Here is a 15443-nt window from a genome sequence, read left to right as displayed (position 1 = left end):
GAATTGTCAATTTGTTGTTACAATGGATGTCAGTTGCTAGCTTAAGATATTAAATTTCACCACGTACCCAATGAGTACTACAAAGTAAAGGGCAGGAACCTTGCAAATATAGTCATTGGAAGGGTTTTCAAAAACTGTAAACGATGGAACTTCCTTCCTCAAGGTTGGGTTCACTCTACAAGGATTTTCGACCATTGAAAGAGCTAAATCCTGACGGATATGCTGCCAACATTAGCACTTGGAAAGAATATCTGAAAAATCGATTCCTTAATCGAAAATGTCTGTTCACCTCCGGTACTGAGCTTTTGCAAGAGTTATCTAACGACGTTTATGGATTTCCCAAAAGTTTAGACGTGGTTATCGATACCTTAGTACAAGAAGGTTACCTGATTTCTAGTGATGATTTTTATGGACAAAGAATGTATTCTAAGGAGTATCCTAAGCTCATGCAGTGGATTGGGCTTGGTAAGAATCGATTTTTCAAAAGTAGGCGAAATGAAGATGGTTACTACCTTAAGGAGTTGCAATTGATTGTAAAATCAAATGTTGAAGTCAAATTCAAAAGTATTGCCAGTCGGATTAATGATAGAATAATTAAGAGTGCTACGGGGATCACAGACTTGGTAATGCCGTTGGAAGAATTTTTTACGAAGACTGGATTTCATGAAATAGTTGATAATGATGATGACCAGGAAATCCTTTTGTTTTACATGGCTCACTACACAGGGACCATATTCAAGGAGTCCAATTTCATTAAAATAATAGACCCCACAAGAGATAATAAAGATTTGACTGAAAATGATCGCAGGATAGCTGATTTAAAACTGGCGATTTCTAGCGTTTCCAAACAAGTGAAAAAGATGCAAAATGAAAAGATGGATTATTCCAAAATTTTAACTCAATCTATGAGAGATGGTGCTTCTAGAGATACTCAGAGAAAGTTCTTGCAGGCCAGGAAAATTGCGGAAAGGTATTTAAACCGTTTATTGGAATATCAAAATAACCTTTTAGAGATTAAATCTCAAATTGAAATGTCCATCACAAATGAAATATTGGTGACAACTTTAAGTGATGCCAATGAAACATTGAAATCTGTTACTAAATATTCAATGTCGGTGGAACAAGTCGAGGGTTTATTAGATGAGCTAAAGGATCATAGAGAACAAAACGATGAAATTGGTCGTATGCTGTCAGGAACAGATGAGATCATTGACGAAAAGGAATTAGATGCAGAGTTAGAATCTCTAGACAAGAAGATAGAAGATCAAGAATCTACTTCAGAGGTCTTGGACCGTTTGAGCCATTTGAAATTAGGTGAAACAACAGAACAAACACCCGTGAGCGAGACGCCCAGAAAAGAGGAAGCTAACTCAAAGCAACTCATCACCGAATATGATTAAAAAGAATAAAAACTATTTCTGCCCATATAAATAACACCTGTTTATTCAGGCTCTAGTATACACTAATCATCATCCTTTTTTTCTAAATTGATTGTATTCCCATTATAAGTGGATTTTTCCTTCTCATCATCATCTTTATTGATAAATTGATAAACATTTGGCGTGACACATCTCGACGGAAGGTTTAAATCAGACGGATTGGACGTTGATATGACGTGATGATCCGTTGCATGAGGTACTGGTGATTCGAATCTAGAAGAAACTGGTGAATCAATGGTCAATTCCTCGTTGTTGGAAAAAGATGCATGTGGTGAAGTTTCGATTCCACTATGACCAGTGATATCTCTTTCCTCCGCATTTTCAGGCCTTGGATCTTGCTTAGCTGAATGATTAACGCTCTTATTGCTGTTACTAGCGCTTCCAGGGCCGTCAGCGTTTCTCGTATCACCACTATCACCGCCACCACCGCGACTCAACCAACTAGAAAGACCAGTGAAAACCTTACCCAAGAGTCCCGGTCCCTTCGCTTCCGCTACATTGGTATAAGAATTTTCCAAGGGTTTTAATATGAGGACTGATCGTGGCAACAGTTGTAAATCCCCTAAACTTTTCAACTCTTCTGAATCTGTAAAGGTTACTCTAGGAATGTTCCTGTGAAATGCATAGAGACAATCCCCATCAGTTCTATGGTCATCAACCCATTTCCTTACGTTGTTTAATGTTTCCTTAGAATCGAAGTGACCAGTCAAAGTACTACTGTTAGTCAATCTTATCATGAGAACGCACGTCTTGGCATGCAGCCTATTTAGATCCTTAATATTATCATGAACATCGTCATTACGATCAGAGTGGAACTCCATCGCCTTTCTTTCAGCTCTATCAGCTTGGACCAATTGCAAAATTCTTTCCCTTTCCTCCCTCGCCATCTGTTTCTGTCTTTTGACCTCTTCCAAATGTTTCCTCTGTGTGGTTTCTGCTACTTCATCCTTAAAGCTTTTGTTGGCAGTAGAATTGCCATTACTAGGAGTGTTAACACTGTTAACACTGTTTGCGCCACTAGCACCGCCAGCACCGCCAGCACCGCTAGCACTGCTAGAACGGCCTGTATCATCACCATTACCACCAAGTGAAACTCCCAATGCACCTGCTAATTGGTTTGCACTTGCCTGCGGACCCTGGATCACTGCAGCTATTTGTCCTTGCTTTATAACATAGACACTGGGCACGACAACCGAGGGGAAGAGTTGTTCGAAATATTTAAACTGTTCACTACCTGGTCTCAATTTTAACCAAACTGCCTTATCCCTAAGCAAGCCCAATAAATCATTATTCTTTAGCCATTTTTCCAACCATCCATGATCATCTTCCTCTCGCCCATTATAGACCACAAGGGATTTCTGAGAACCAAGTGAAAGTGATACTGCCTGCTCCACAGAGCTTATGAATAATTCGCCGTCCATCTGCAATCGACCAGAATAGCTGCAAGCTGAAGTCTTGAGTAGTAATCCGTTGTAGTGATAAGGTATTGCGGATTTTCACTCTTTTTTTCACGTTAACATGTGCATAAACAAAGGTTGTTGTTGATGTTTATCACATGATGGAAACGATAATAATAGAGGAATTGAGACCACTAAGGTGCTATTGAGGTCTTGAAACTGGTTTAGATCGAATCTGCGCAATTGGTTTTGGTGGAGGCTATGGATAGTCATCTACCTGCAATTAAAGACGTGGTTTTAGACGATACTATAGGACATGGAACGTTCGCACAGGTCAAAAGTGCACATTTAGAAATAGATACGAGTGTCATTATTGCTGTTAAGTTTGTTCACATTCCTACGTGTCAGAAGTATGGTCTCAGTGAGAAAGATGTAGTCGGTGAAGTCATATTACAGTCTAAATGTTGCAAACATCACAATGTGCTTAAAGTAATAGATTGTAATATTGCACACGATTATCTATGGATTGCGATGGAAATGGCAGATGGTGGTGACTTATTCGACAAAATTGAACCTGATGTTGGAGTCGATTCTGAAGTAGCACAATTCTACTTCCAACAGTTGGTTAGCGCCGTTTCGTATTTACACGAAGACTGTGGTGTTGCTCATAGAGATATCAAGCCTGAAAATCTACTATTGGATAAGAATGGGAATTTAAAACTGGCGGATTTCGGATTAGCCTCTAAATTTAGACGTAAGGATGGTTCCAAGAGATTATGTTACGATCAAAGAGGTTCACCACAGTATATGGCACCTGAGATTCTGCATTATGATGAATATTATGCAGATGTGACAGACATCTGGTCTATCGGTGTGTTGGTATTTGTGATTCTGACAGGAGAATTACCTTGGGACTTACCAGTTTTTGAGGATGAGAATTTCCGATGCTTTATGGAAAACAACGGTAAATTAAATGTAGGGCCATGGGCTAAAATAGATTTTACACACCTAAACCTGTTGAGAAAGCTTTTACAACCCAATCCCTTGGAAAGAGTTACTCTAAAAAACATACAGCGGCATCCATGGTTCAATTCCAAGGTGACATTTGCAGATGATCGAGGCCTGTGTAAGAACCCTACGATTTTAGCCAAGAAACTGCTGTCAAATTTGAAAATCTCACTAACTGATGATGACTACATGAAATTTACACAAACTGGTTATGGTTCAGAGGGCGTTATTAGTTCTACACAGCCTGTCAAGACAGATATTGCTGCCATTGAACACGATTCGGCAAATGTGGAGGCATTTGCCTTTACACAGAGACTTTTATCCCAATATAATGTTGGTGCAGGGCCTGCTATGACGCAAGAGCCTAGATGGACGCAATATTTGAACAAAGACATTGCCTTTTCGCAGTTTCGTAATGACGATCCGCTGCTACCTTACGGACAGCAGCTGTTCAACCCATTAAAACTTACAAAATTCTATACAGTGGAAGAAATGGAATTAGTACTCCCGATGCTGGAAAAAGCATTAAGGTTTGCAAATATTAATGTTAGGCCTGATCTAAACGGTCGTTTTACGGATTTGTGTAATAAACTGGGTTACAATGGAGCATTTCCTCTACACATGAATTTAAGGACTACAGATAGAAGAGGTGCCAATCTACATGGATTCGTCTCTATTACATTAATCGAGGAGAATTTAAAGTGCATTAGTTTTGAAAGAAAATCAGGAGATCCACTGGAATGGAGACGTCTTTTCAAAAAAATTGCACTTTTCTGCAGAGAATTGGTTCTAATGCCAAACTAATTCATTGATTGACAAATGATACAAAGACATTAGGAAATAGTACATACTTCATTAAGGTAGGGAATATCAATTTTTTTTTCTTTTTTTTTCTATCTTTCTTTTCTATAACTCTTCAGCAAGCGATTCGTGTTCTAACTTCATCATAAAATCTAAAAGTTCAATTCTTAGGTTTCTCTTTTCCTCGAGTGAAATCCTGGAGATGTCATCTAATGAAAATCCACGAAGTTTACTGACTAATTTACGTGATTTTCTTGTGGGGAAATGAAGCCTTAATGATGGTGCTGAATTTTGAGACGCCCAATCAGACCTTCTACTATCTTGTAAAAAAGTGGATTCGTTATCTGGAGAACTCGCTAAGTCCTCTGGTTGGGTACTTATTGGATCCACTTCTCTTGCAGTCTCAACTTCGTGCTCATCATAATCGTTACCTTCTTCATCATTCCCATCAACCCTTTTGCGCTTTCGCTCCGACAAATCATTTTCATGAACCGAATCCTTAGATTTTGGTTTATTCTGTAGTTTTGACGAATTGAAAATTGGGATTCGAATCCCAAGTACTTGGGACTCGTCTTTATTTTCAACACTGGCCATAGCATCATCGTCTTTTACAGTTTGTGGTCTTTCTTCAAGATTGTCAGTTTTTTCTTCGCGTACCTCCTTCGTCTCACGCGCTTCGTCTTTAGGAAAAGTCCGAAACTCGGTAGCGCCCAGGATTCTTGAAAAGACATGTTCTTCATTTTCATTAATATCACGATTTCTGGCGTCTCTTACAGCGTCATATGGGAGCAAAGCCTTTCCGTTTCCATTAAGAAAAGATCCTTTACCATTGGACGAAATTTGGGTTTCCAAATTATTTGTTAAAATATCAGGAGAATGCATGTTACTGTTTTCTCGACGGGACTCTGGTTCTAAATCTTCCACATCTATGGCATCTTCAGATGACAATCCACGCCCAGATCTTGGATCAATTACTGCCTCCTCCAAAATTGGTCGATTTTTCTTATCACTGGAAGGTTCACTAGCTACAAGGGATACTTGGCCTTCAGTCTGATGAGATAACTTTACTGGCTCATTTTGAACTTTATGTTTCTCTTGGGTAGCGTAAACTTGAACCTCGTTGATTTCTTGGATTTTTTCACTTGGACTTTCAGAAATTCTCGGATCGTTGAATCCCTTGGGAGTTGGCACATTTTCACTAGAAGATTGTGTTTCTCTTATTCTTTCTTGATTTTCATGATGATCTTCATAGGACTGATTTTTTATGCCGTTGTAGTGCAGTTCTACTAATCGCTGTAAGGCTTGACTAAAACGATTTTCTTTTTTCAATTTTTTTCCATTCACCTGAAGTTGCTCAACTAGTATAGTGATGATCTTCAGCAGATATGCATCTGGAGCTTCTGGTAACTTTTCGGATATTTCTTCAACAAAGTCGAGAACTAGGGATTTCTTTTGGCCCATTAAAGAAACCAGTAATTTTTCAAAAATTGATAATACACCGTCTTGTTCAACACCTGACAATGAGCTAGAATTATCAAGAAAAAAGGTTACAATTTCTTTCCCACAAAGGATAAATAGCTGAAATTTGTTATGAACAATCAGCTCTTCAATCAAACCAATATTAAATTGCGTATCATTGGTGAAAAAACTCCTTTTAACTGCTTCAATTAGGGTTGGATTGAGTGAACCACACTTGTTAATCATGAGGGCTAACGCCTGTGGACTCAAGTGGATTAAGGGTGTCAGATTTTCCTTGGAGAAACACGTAGTTAAATGGCCAATTTCATTGTTTTCCATACACCATATTACCAGAAGACTCAAATAATGCCATTTCTCACCAAGTACCGTAACAGATAGTAAGTCCAATAGAAGCTTTTCCTTTTTCATTGTATCTTCTGAACTAGTACATTGTTGGAAAAGACATTTCTGGAGAACTGAAGAGTTTTCAAATAGAATGTTAATTTGATTATGCTTTAAAGCCCATCGAATGGTACGCAATTGGAAAAATGTTTCATAGTTTAAAAGATTTTTCAAAAAAAATGAAAGTTTCTCCAGAGGCAGTATTTGATCGAATGATTCCTCGTCCACTCCTAACGTATGACTTAAAAAGGTTGGACGATGAGTGAGCACAAGTCTTAAGACTTCGTAGTGACCGAGCTGACATAGAAGTGGCAGCAGAGTGGAAAATAATTGTTCATTCTCACGCAAAATATTTTCCAAAAATGAATAAAGCTCCGGTCTATTCGGTTTAAGGTTTTTGATGATAGAATTTTTGAGAAAAAGTGTAAGCTCTTTATCATCCCAACTCTTTAAATTCAATAAATGGAAAAGATCAACTTCAAAAGGAACCTTGGAGGTGAGATTCAAGAAATTCTGTAAAACTTCAGTCGTCGGAACAGCATTCACAATTCTTACTAGACTGCAAAAATGCTCATATGGAATTGTAGGGGATAAAAGCATCGATCCAATCCAGTTGGATACGTACTTCCTTATGGCCCCGTTTTGAGGTTCTAAGAAACTCTCAATTAGAAAAAACTCCGGCACCTTACCCCTCAGTCCCATTATGAGTTCTTTCAAAAGCTTAACTTTCGTGTCTGGATTGACAGAAAAGATAAATTCAAACTTTCTTAGATATGCTTCGAAGTTCTTTCGGTCTTCAAAAAGCAAAGGTGTAAACTGTGACATTAAACAACAAGTGAGTTGGACAAAGTGGCTACCAACGTTCTTATCATCTTTTCTTTGAATTGAAATTTCCCGGATAAGTTCAGCAAAATCCTCAAGACTATTTTCGTTGACAAATTTACTAGGCATTTGTTTTAGCAATGCAGTTATTAACTCACTATTCTGACTCAAATTTGAGGAATTGCTTCTGATGGCTTCAAATATCAAGTCCTTAATAGTTTCAAAATTCGTTCCTATGACATTAGCGGATAAAGGCTGGATATCTCGAGCGCTTACACCCGCAGATGCAATTACTCTGATGGGATGAGCGCCATTTTTGGTAATATTTCTATGTGTATGAGGTTGTTGCTTCTCCTGTTGATGCTGCTGATTCGCTTGTTGTTCCATAACTTTACTACCCAATAATCGTAGCAATAATACGATCGCTCTATTTCTCAGTTGAATGCTTGTTGAAGGGAAAATTTTCCTCATATATACGGGTTTCACAACATGCTCCCATAATAAACTGAATTTTTCACCAGATATGGTGCTATGCCCACTAAATGCAGTGTATATGATTCCTGTTAGGTGGAATATGAGTCCTTCCATCACATTAAATTCATACTGCTCTTGCTGGGTAAATTCAAATGGTCTCTGTAAAAGATTGACAATTCTTATGTTTTTTACCGTTTCATGTTCCAAGTGAGTACAGATGGAGTAAGTAAGCACACGCCAGACTTTTATAGATAACAATTTTGCTTGAGCACTGGAAGCATGAAAACAGAGGAGATTAAGGCTAAGCCATTCGTTGTCAATGTGTGTACTTAGGTAGTCCAACCGATCAATATTGTTATAAAGTAAGCCGGTCAGTGCTAACCATAAATCCATGGCCAACTTATACTCCTGCTTTGCAACAATCAAATACCTGATCTGTTTTCTTAACAACTGGCCTAAAGTTTGTTGTGCGATGCTATCGAGGTTATCATCTTGTGACGGTGTGAGTTTGGTGAGAAGCTTCTTTGGTACCACGTCCTTGACAAAAAGAACTTCCACACACCTATAAATTTCTTCATGACCCTTAGAAAAGTCTAGGCATTTCTTCAAAAGATCTAAGGTAGTAGACACAGCTGTAGCTACAATTTTGGTACTGTTGAGTTCATTTTCTATCAAAATTCTAGGTAAAACTTCCCCACAAAACCAAATTGAAACCTGATCTATCATAAGCCTTGGATATTTGGCAATTAAACTCCTAATCAAAATTAATTTCTCATTGATTAAATTTGTACTTTGAATCTCTTTAATGGACGGTATGATACGAATGAGAGAAGTAATTTCATCGTCGTTGAGGAAAAAAGATCCGAATTTACTATCTCCTAGAAGGGCAACTTGAGCCGCCACCATGACTTTGTTAGTATTATCATGAGTTAGGGCCTCTATTGAAAATTCGTAAATTGATTTGATATTCGTCTGAAGCTGTGGTTTATTGCTTAACCATTTCAAAAGTTTGAAATTAGAAAGAATAAAATTGAAAAACCTGACAATTTGTACGTAAAGCCTTAATGAAAATGGATCCTTCTTCTCACCAGTAGACAATAATTTCTGCTGTTCTTCCTTTAAATGCGGTAAGCATACATTTACTATAAATTCCATTTGATCGATCAGGACGTTCACCTTTCTTTCGTTTATATCATTTAGTCCCTTAGTGGATGATGGAGGCATGATATTATTAAAAGTAGCATAAATTTCAAACCTCTTTACAACGCATTCATCTGTCTTTTCAGATAGAATTCTCAATCCACCATCTATGATATTGAAAAACTCATGCACATTATAAGGGTCTAGCATTGAGTGAACCTCTCCGCCAACCCAAAAATCGAGCCTATGAGGATCAATTCCTGCGGTCCTGTCAGTTTTGTTTCTATCAATATTTTGATTCAAAAATGGAGGTCTCTTGAAGCTAATATCACTGACACATTTCCTTAAAGCATCAGTATTTCTCAAAATCGATTTCACCGGTTTTTGAAGGGAACTGGGTCTTGGAGAAGACCTTGGAGTCTGCTGTGTTGGTGACGATTCTACTCTATCAGAAAATGCCACCGTCTTTTTAATCGGTGATGACTGGACGCTTGTAACTACTCTTGCTTCAATTGGAAAAGTATTAGAAGGACCGTCGATTGTTGATTCCACGTTCCTGATGGGGCTCAAACTTGCAGTCTTTCTTCTCTTTGGACTTGGCGAGCTAATTTCATGGTTCTGGCTTCCGTTTGAATCTGACTGCGAATTTGAAGGTAACTTGTGAGATAACCATGGGAGAAAAGGACCTGACGGTGAAGAGGACTTACTGTTCTTCATAGACCTCTTCATCATGTGCTGATCCAATCTATCAATGGCACGCATCCTCTTCTCTGAAGATTGGTTAGAGGAGCTTGACATTGGCTTAATGGACCGGGGTAAGGCACTTTGATTTCCAAATATGAAATCGTAATGGAGAAAAAAAAAAAAAGGTTTTGGAACAAACTATGCGTCTAACTAGAATCACTGGTTGATCTTGAATCAAACGCACGTCAAAAATTGGTGGGTGAATTTTACGTGGTTTTTACGCGTACCAGAGGATTATCATGTAAAACGAGCTGTAGAACGGCCTTCGTTCAATCACGTGATAAAGGGGCGCTACCTTGAATGGGAATAAGCGCCGAGGTACAGTAACAATCTCACTTCTCATGTTGTCGGTTAAACAAATATCTGTACATTCTCTTGTAGCTCGTTTTTCAGGTATTATTTCTTTTTTTTAATCCATTTCCCACCTTAGCCGCCGAATCTTTTCTCTACTTCACTTAGTAATTTGAACCCACTTGACAGTAAGACTGAATGCGCCTTTACTTGTGCTACATTATTCATGGTCTAAATCCCCTATCTCTACCAATAATATACCTTCTCTTTGGCAGTAAAGTGGTGTTTAAAGATGACGGCGGTTATTTGCCGCCTTCGTTTATATAGTCCTCGTAAGTGCGGGTAACATGCACATGTGAAGAAGAAAAAAAGTGGTTGAAGATCTGCAAGAGGTGACTGAAATGAGATAAGATGCACCGGAAAGTGGGAAGCATCTTTAAGTTAAAGGGCCATTCCAAAAACACTAGATTACATGATATGAGTTCAGAAGCTCAGGAAGTTTACGTGGCCAATTTGAAATTGGTGCTTTTAGGGGAATCTTCTGTGGGAAAAACTTCCATTGTTACGAGGTATACCACTGGTAACTATCAAAAGACAAATGCAACAATTGGTGCTGCTTTTTTCACAAAGGCAATAAATGTACCTTCAGAAGATGGTGTTGTTCGTAAAGTCAATGTAGAAATATGGGACACAGCCGGTCAAGAGAGGTATAGATCATTAACACCCGTATACTATAGAAATACAGACGCCGCATTCATAGTATTTGATGTAACTAAGCCAGAAAGTTTAGAAAAAGCCCATAGCTGGATTGAAGAGTTAAATGAGTATTGTTCCAGTGACAGGCCTGAAAATGAGATAAATACCATTGTTGTGGGTAACAAGATTGATTTAGATCATGGACCGTTCGAAACTGATCTACAGTATGTTTTAGTGAGTGCAAAGACAGGTGAAGGAATTGTAAAATTATTTGAAAAATTGGCCCAAAGTGTACTAAATGAAAAATATGTTAGGGAAGAAACACTCGAAGATTTACCGAAGGATCCCTTTAAGATGAAAAGACGGAAAGAAACGTGCAGTTGCTGATTACAAAAGATTCTATATAAGAATGTTACTACTGTAATTCACCTGGAACTGGGTATTGACCAACCCATTGAGAAATCTCCTGTGCTAGAGATTCAACGTCAGGGGAGTCGCGACACAACTGTTTGAAATTGGCTAATTTTGCTCTAGAATCCTTGTTATCTGGGGATTCTTCACCTTTCAAAACGACTGCCAATTTAGCAGCAGTGTCTATGTATTCTGCTACTTTTGAGAATTCAGCTACACCAAAGCCTCTGGTTGTCATAGCGGGTGTCCCCACTCTTAGACCAGAGGGGAATAGTGCTGATTTATCACCAGGGATTGTATTCTTGTTAGCAGCAATGTTGAGTCTTTCAAGAATAGCTTCCAAACGAGCACCATCGATGTTTAGTTGTGATAAGTCGATCAATACCAAATGAGTATCGGTACCGCCAGAGACTAGTTTGAATCCACGTTTGGTCAGTTCTTCGCCTAAAATGCGGGCGTTTTCCACCACTTCAGTTTGGTATTGTTTAAATTCTGGTGTAGAAGCTTGCTTTAAGGCAACGGCCAATGCAGAAATGGTATGGTTATGAGGACCACCTTGATGGCCTGGGAAAACTGAAAAATTGATTTTTTTCTCTAATTCGTAAGGAATTTCCTTACCCTTCTTTGTAACTTTTCTAATACCTTTTCTGAAGAAGATTATAGCACCACGAGGTCCTCTTAGAGATTTGTGAGTAGTTGTAGTAACTATATCGGAATAATTGAAAGGTGATTCAGTGACGCCAGCGGCAACTAAACCTGAAATGTGGGCCATATCACTCATCAAATATGCACCACAACCATCAGCAATTTTACGGAAACGTTCATAGTCTAGAGCTCTAGCGTATGCAGATGCACCTGCAACGATAACCTTAGGTCTGAATAATTTAGAGGTCGATTCTAAAGCGTCGTAATCGATTAATCCAGTTTGAGGATTTACACGGTAGGGCATAGTTTGGAAATACTTAGAAATGAACGAAATTTTGGTACCTGAGGCAGTTTGATAACCGTGAGATAAGTGGCCACCATCAGGTAAATCAAGTCCCATTAAACGATCACCAGACTCTAATATGGCTGAATAAGTGTACAAGTTGGCGGGTGCACCACTCAATGGTTGGACATTAACGCCCCATTCATTAGGGTCCAATCCAAATACTTCTAGTGCTCTCTTTTGACAGAGAGATTCAGCCTTATCGATGAATTCATTACCACCGTAATACCTTTCTCCTGGATAACCTTCAGAATATTTATTTTGCATTTCAGAACCTAAAAGATCCATCACGGATTTAGAAGTGAAATTTTCAGAAGGAATTAGCGTAATTGAATGCTTTTGTCTATGACGTTCATCCTTCAATATTTGATGGATTTCTGGGTCCACTTCTTGAACATGTTTAGAGAGAAGTAATTGGTTTTTAGAAGCGGCTGCTGAAGCTAGAACGGATCTAGTCGACAAAAGACGTACTGAAGTAGTGTTACGAGCTAATCTAGAGAGCATCTTTCTATAATCAATTGATATTTATTTTCTGATTTTAATGTCCACCTGTGCTCAGCTCATCTCATCCCATCGCCTTCTTTTATGTTTTTCAACGGTACTGTAAGCGGGATCTAACCCATATGACTTCCCTCAGAGTAGTCAAGTAGTCTGTAACAGAGTCAACTGGAGTCGATTGAAAAGAGTCATAAGGATTTGAGCATGAATTGATAATCTGCTGCGAAGGGTATTATTTCATAGGTTGGCGGCTATGAATTACTTTTTTACCTTATAGTACTTGGTTATTTATGAGAAGAACTGTATGTAGAAATGCGTCTAGCATTGTTAATTAAAATGCCGATTCTTGGATATGGATGGTACTAAAGAAATGGTATCTAGTGTCAATTTTCATCCAGCATCAGCACCAATTCGACAATTGGCAACATTCATGCCGATAAAATAGAGTAGAATACCTTAAGACGGATTGGCGCCTTTTGGACGACCAAAATACAAATACATGAAGAAATTGCGCAGTTCAATGTAGAATGAACAATACGCCTATCACTACTGATCAAAATTCCTAGAATTTTTCAAAAAATTATCTATACAATTCTTGAGTGCTTCAAAGAGCCGCTTAAAGACGCCTTAGTTCAATATTTCAATCCACCAATATCTGAAGCTTATATTCATCCCTTTGTACGAAAATATCTCCACTGTCGCTCGCTAGCTTTAAGCCAATGTAGGACTCCGTGCACACTATACAAACCCTCGAGACAAGCTCAAATTCATAGAAAATCCAGACAATATGAGCAAGTTGATTAAATTGACCTCTATTACTGCAGTATCGAGTACCTTAGCGGCTTCTTATTATTTTTATTTTGTAGATAGAGACGGTTTTCATTACCAAAATTCACAATGGAAGAAAATTGGTGATAAAGTTCAGGGTATAATAGACGGTAGTGAAAACATCAACCCAAGTACACCATCGAACAGTAATCAAGTAATTGTAGTGAAAAGACCAATGACTGAGACGATGAAAGATTTATGGAATGAACAAATAAGAAATACTGCTAACTGGTTCTACTCTTGGGGGAAATGAGTGATCGTATTGATGATCTTATCATTTCAAATAGTTTTAGTCATAAATCATTTATACTTATTCATGTGTAAATATTCAAGTCATTTTAAGAGGTTTAAGTAGTTTTGTGCCGTTATGTTAAGTTAAGTTAGTTAACATCTCATCTCATCTCAAGTGGTGAAAAATTCCAAAGAGTAGTAAAATATAACCCCAACCAGAAATCCAAAGATGTCACAGGATAAACCTGACTCTCACATAAACTACAATGACGCTATAGAATACTGGAGCCAGACTCCTGCCACCGTAAATGGTGTGCTTGGTGGATACGGTGAACAGACGGTAGTTCCCACTATGGACGTACTGGGATCTAGTCATTTTTTAAGAAAATTGAAATCAAGAATGGTTGTTGAACCTGGCTATAAGAAAATTAGTGCTGATATTGGTGCTGGTATTGGAAGAGTTACTAAAAACTTTTTATCCAAACATTGTGATGTCGTGGATCTAGTGGAACCTGTTGGACCATTTGTAGATCAAATGCAAACTGAATTGAAAGAATTGATTCAAGAAAATAAAATTGGTCAAATCTATGATGTGGGTATGCAAGACTGGAATCCACAAGATGGTAAATACTGGCTTATCTGGTGTCAATGGTGTGTCGGACATTTGCCAGATGAAGAATTGATTGAGTTCTTTAAAAGGTGTATCAAAGGTTTGCAACCGAACGGTACCATCATAGTCAAGGAGAACAACACGCCAACAGATTGTGACGACTTCGATCCTGAGGATTCATCGGTGACAAGGTCTGATAGTAAGTTGAAACAAGTCTTTGAACAGAGCGGATTGAAATTAATCGCTACAGATAGACAGAAGGGACTGCCACAAGAATTGTATCCTGTGAGGATGTATGCTCTTAAGCCAAAGAACTGAGAAAGATGAAAAAGAAAAAAAAACCTACGTTGAGAAAGCCAGTCAGATAGGAGCGAAAGACTAAAATCGTTGGTATCTTCACAAATTGCATTCAGTGTGAACTATGCATTGGTTGGTCATCAGGGCTTCTTAAGAAGAATGATAGAGATCATCCATCGATCAACCATAGTAAACCATTACTATTGGAAGTTCGATGGTCAATTAAGTAGAGTAGAGTTTGAAAGTAATTGTAGAAGATGAAGTTTGATAATTTTTCACCTTATATACCTATATGATGAAAAATTCGTATCACTCAATACGGGTCATCGCAGAATAATGACGAACATTCAAGTCGGTTTCTGTCTCATCAAGAGGTGCCTCGTATTCAGCTTGGTTAAGTACTTCTTGCAAGCACATACGTACTTCCGGTATTTTACCTCTATATTGTAGTACATATCATGCGGAAGGGTTTCACACCTGAATGTTACTGGTGATTGGTAACCTTGTTCTCTTTGCTGAAAACTATGTATAGGTTGCTGATGTCTGCCTCATGTCCCATTGTAACTTCCATTGTTCTTGATACGAGAAGTTACTTAGGCACACTACACATGTATGCCCTTCGAGTTTTCAAAATCTTTGCAATTTCTGCACATAAGATTAAAATCTTGGCAAATTGAGTAAAAACTGTAAAAGTATTTGAGATATAGATGAATACGATGCCTGTTCAATCTGTCTTCATCAGCTTGTCATGCTCGAGTAAGGTACCATAGGGAGAATGGTGGGACATCAATTCCAAGGGCCCTACATGTAGCTGAACGCCGGCTCACTCATCGAGGACATTAATAAACTCAAAGACAAGTACTAGTATATTTCCCACTGCTTGGATCTCGTAAAACTGGTCAAAAGGC

At 38.3% G+C, this 15443-nt stretch overlaps 8 protein-coding genes and 1 non-coding gene across 9 annotated transcripts; 5 read left to right on the top strand and 4 right to left on the bottom strand.

The window, feature by feature from the left end:
• Window positions 1-143: 143 nt before the first annotated feature.
• On the top strand, window positions 144-1400 carry CHM7 (phosphatidic acid-binding protein CHM7; the record flags this gene model as incomplete). The annotated part of the gene is made up of 1 exon (XM_002495307.1): window positions 144-1400. The coding sequence occupies one exon, from the start codon at window positions 144-146 to the stop codon at window positions 1398-1400; it is 1257 nt and encodes a 418-aa protein (XP_002495352.1).
• A 62-nt stretch (window positions 1401-1462) lies between these two features.
• UBX7 (Ubx7p) lies at window positions 1463-2860 on the bottom strand (the record flags this gene model as incomplete). Its single annotated transcript, XM_002495306.1, has 1 exon — window positions 1463-2860. The coding sequence occupies one exon, from the start codon at window positions 2858-2860 to the stop codon at window positions 1463-1465; it is 1398 nt and encodes a 465-aa protein (XP_002495351.1).
• Window positions 2861-3097: 237 nt separating this feature from the next.
• On the top strand, window positions 3098-4648 carry CHK1 (serine/threonine protein kinase CHK1; the record flags this gene model as incomplete). Its single annotated transcript, XM_002495305.1, has 1 exon — window positions 3098-4648. One exon carries the CDS (start codon window positions 3098-3100, stop codon window positions 4646-4648), a length of 1551 nt encoding a protein of 516 aa, XP_002495350.1.
• Window positions 4649-4750: 102 nt separating this feature from the next.
• Window positions 4751-9739, bottom strand: RIF1 (DNA-binding protein RIF1; the record flags this gene model as incomplete). The annotated part of the gene is made up of 1 exon (XM_002495304.1): window positions 4751-9739. The coding sequence occupies one exon, from the start codon at window positions 9737-9739 to the stop codon at window positions 4751-4753; it is 4989 nt and encodes a 1662-aa protein (XP_002495349.1).
• A 648-nt stretch (window positions 9740-10387) lies between these two features.
• On the top strand, window positions 10388-11059 carry YPT10 (Rab family GTPase YPT10; the record flags this gene model as incomplete). Its single annotated transcript, XM_002495303.1, has 1 exon — window positions 10388-11059. One exon carries the CDS (start codon window positions 10388-10390, stop codon window positions 11057-11059), a length of 672 nt encoding a protein of 223 aa, XP_002495348.1.
• A 28-nt stretch (window positions 11060-11087) lies between these two features.
• On the bottom strand, window positions 11088-12575 carry SHM1 (glycine hydroxymethyltransferase SHM1; the record flags this gene model as incomplete). The annotated part of the gene is made up of 1 exon (XM_002495302.1): window positions 11088-12575. One exon carries the CDS (start codon window positions 12573-12575, stop codon window positions 11088-11090), a length of 1488 nt encoding a protein of 495 aa, XP_002495347.1.
• Window positions 12576-13356: 781 nt separating this feature from the next.
• On the top strand, window positions 13357-13650 carry MIC12 (Mic12p; the record flags this gene model as incomplete). Its single annotated transcript, XM_002495301.1, has 1 exon — window positions 13357-13650. One exon carries the CDS (start codon window positions 13357-13359, stop codon window positions 13648-13650), a length of 294 nt encoding a protein of 97 aa, XP_002495346.1.
• A 207-nt stretch (window positions 13651-13857) lies between these two features.
• On the top strand, window positions 13858-14556 carry TAE1 (N-terminal protein methyltransferase; the record flags this gene model as incomplete). The annotated part of the gene is made up of 1 exon (XM_002495300.1): window positions 13858-14556. One exon carries the CDS (start codon window positions 13858-13860, stop codon window positions 14554-14556), a length of 699 nt encoding a protein of 232 aa, XP_002495345.1.
• Window positions 14557-14580: 24 nt separating this feature from the next.
• Window positions 14581-14725, bottom strand: SNR60. Its single transcript, XR_002648387.1, has one exon. It is a non-coding gene; the product is annotated as a snR60 (small nucleolar RNA).
• Window positions 14726-15443: the final 718 nt, after the last annotated feature.

Source organism: Zygosaccharomyces rouxii, assembly GCF_000026365.1.
Source record: "Zygosaccharomyces rouxii strain CBS732 chromosome B complete sequence".
Lineage (NCBI taxonomy): Eukaryota > Fungi > Ascomycota > Saccharomycetes > Saccharomycetales > Saccharomycetaceae > Zygosaccharomyces > Zygosaccharomyces rouxii.
The sequence above is the reverse complement of the archived record's forward strand: the minus strand, read 5'-3'. Positions and strand labels throughout refer to the sequence as shown.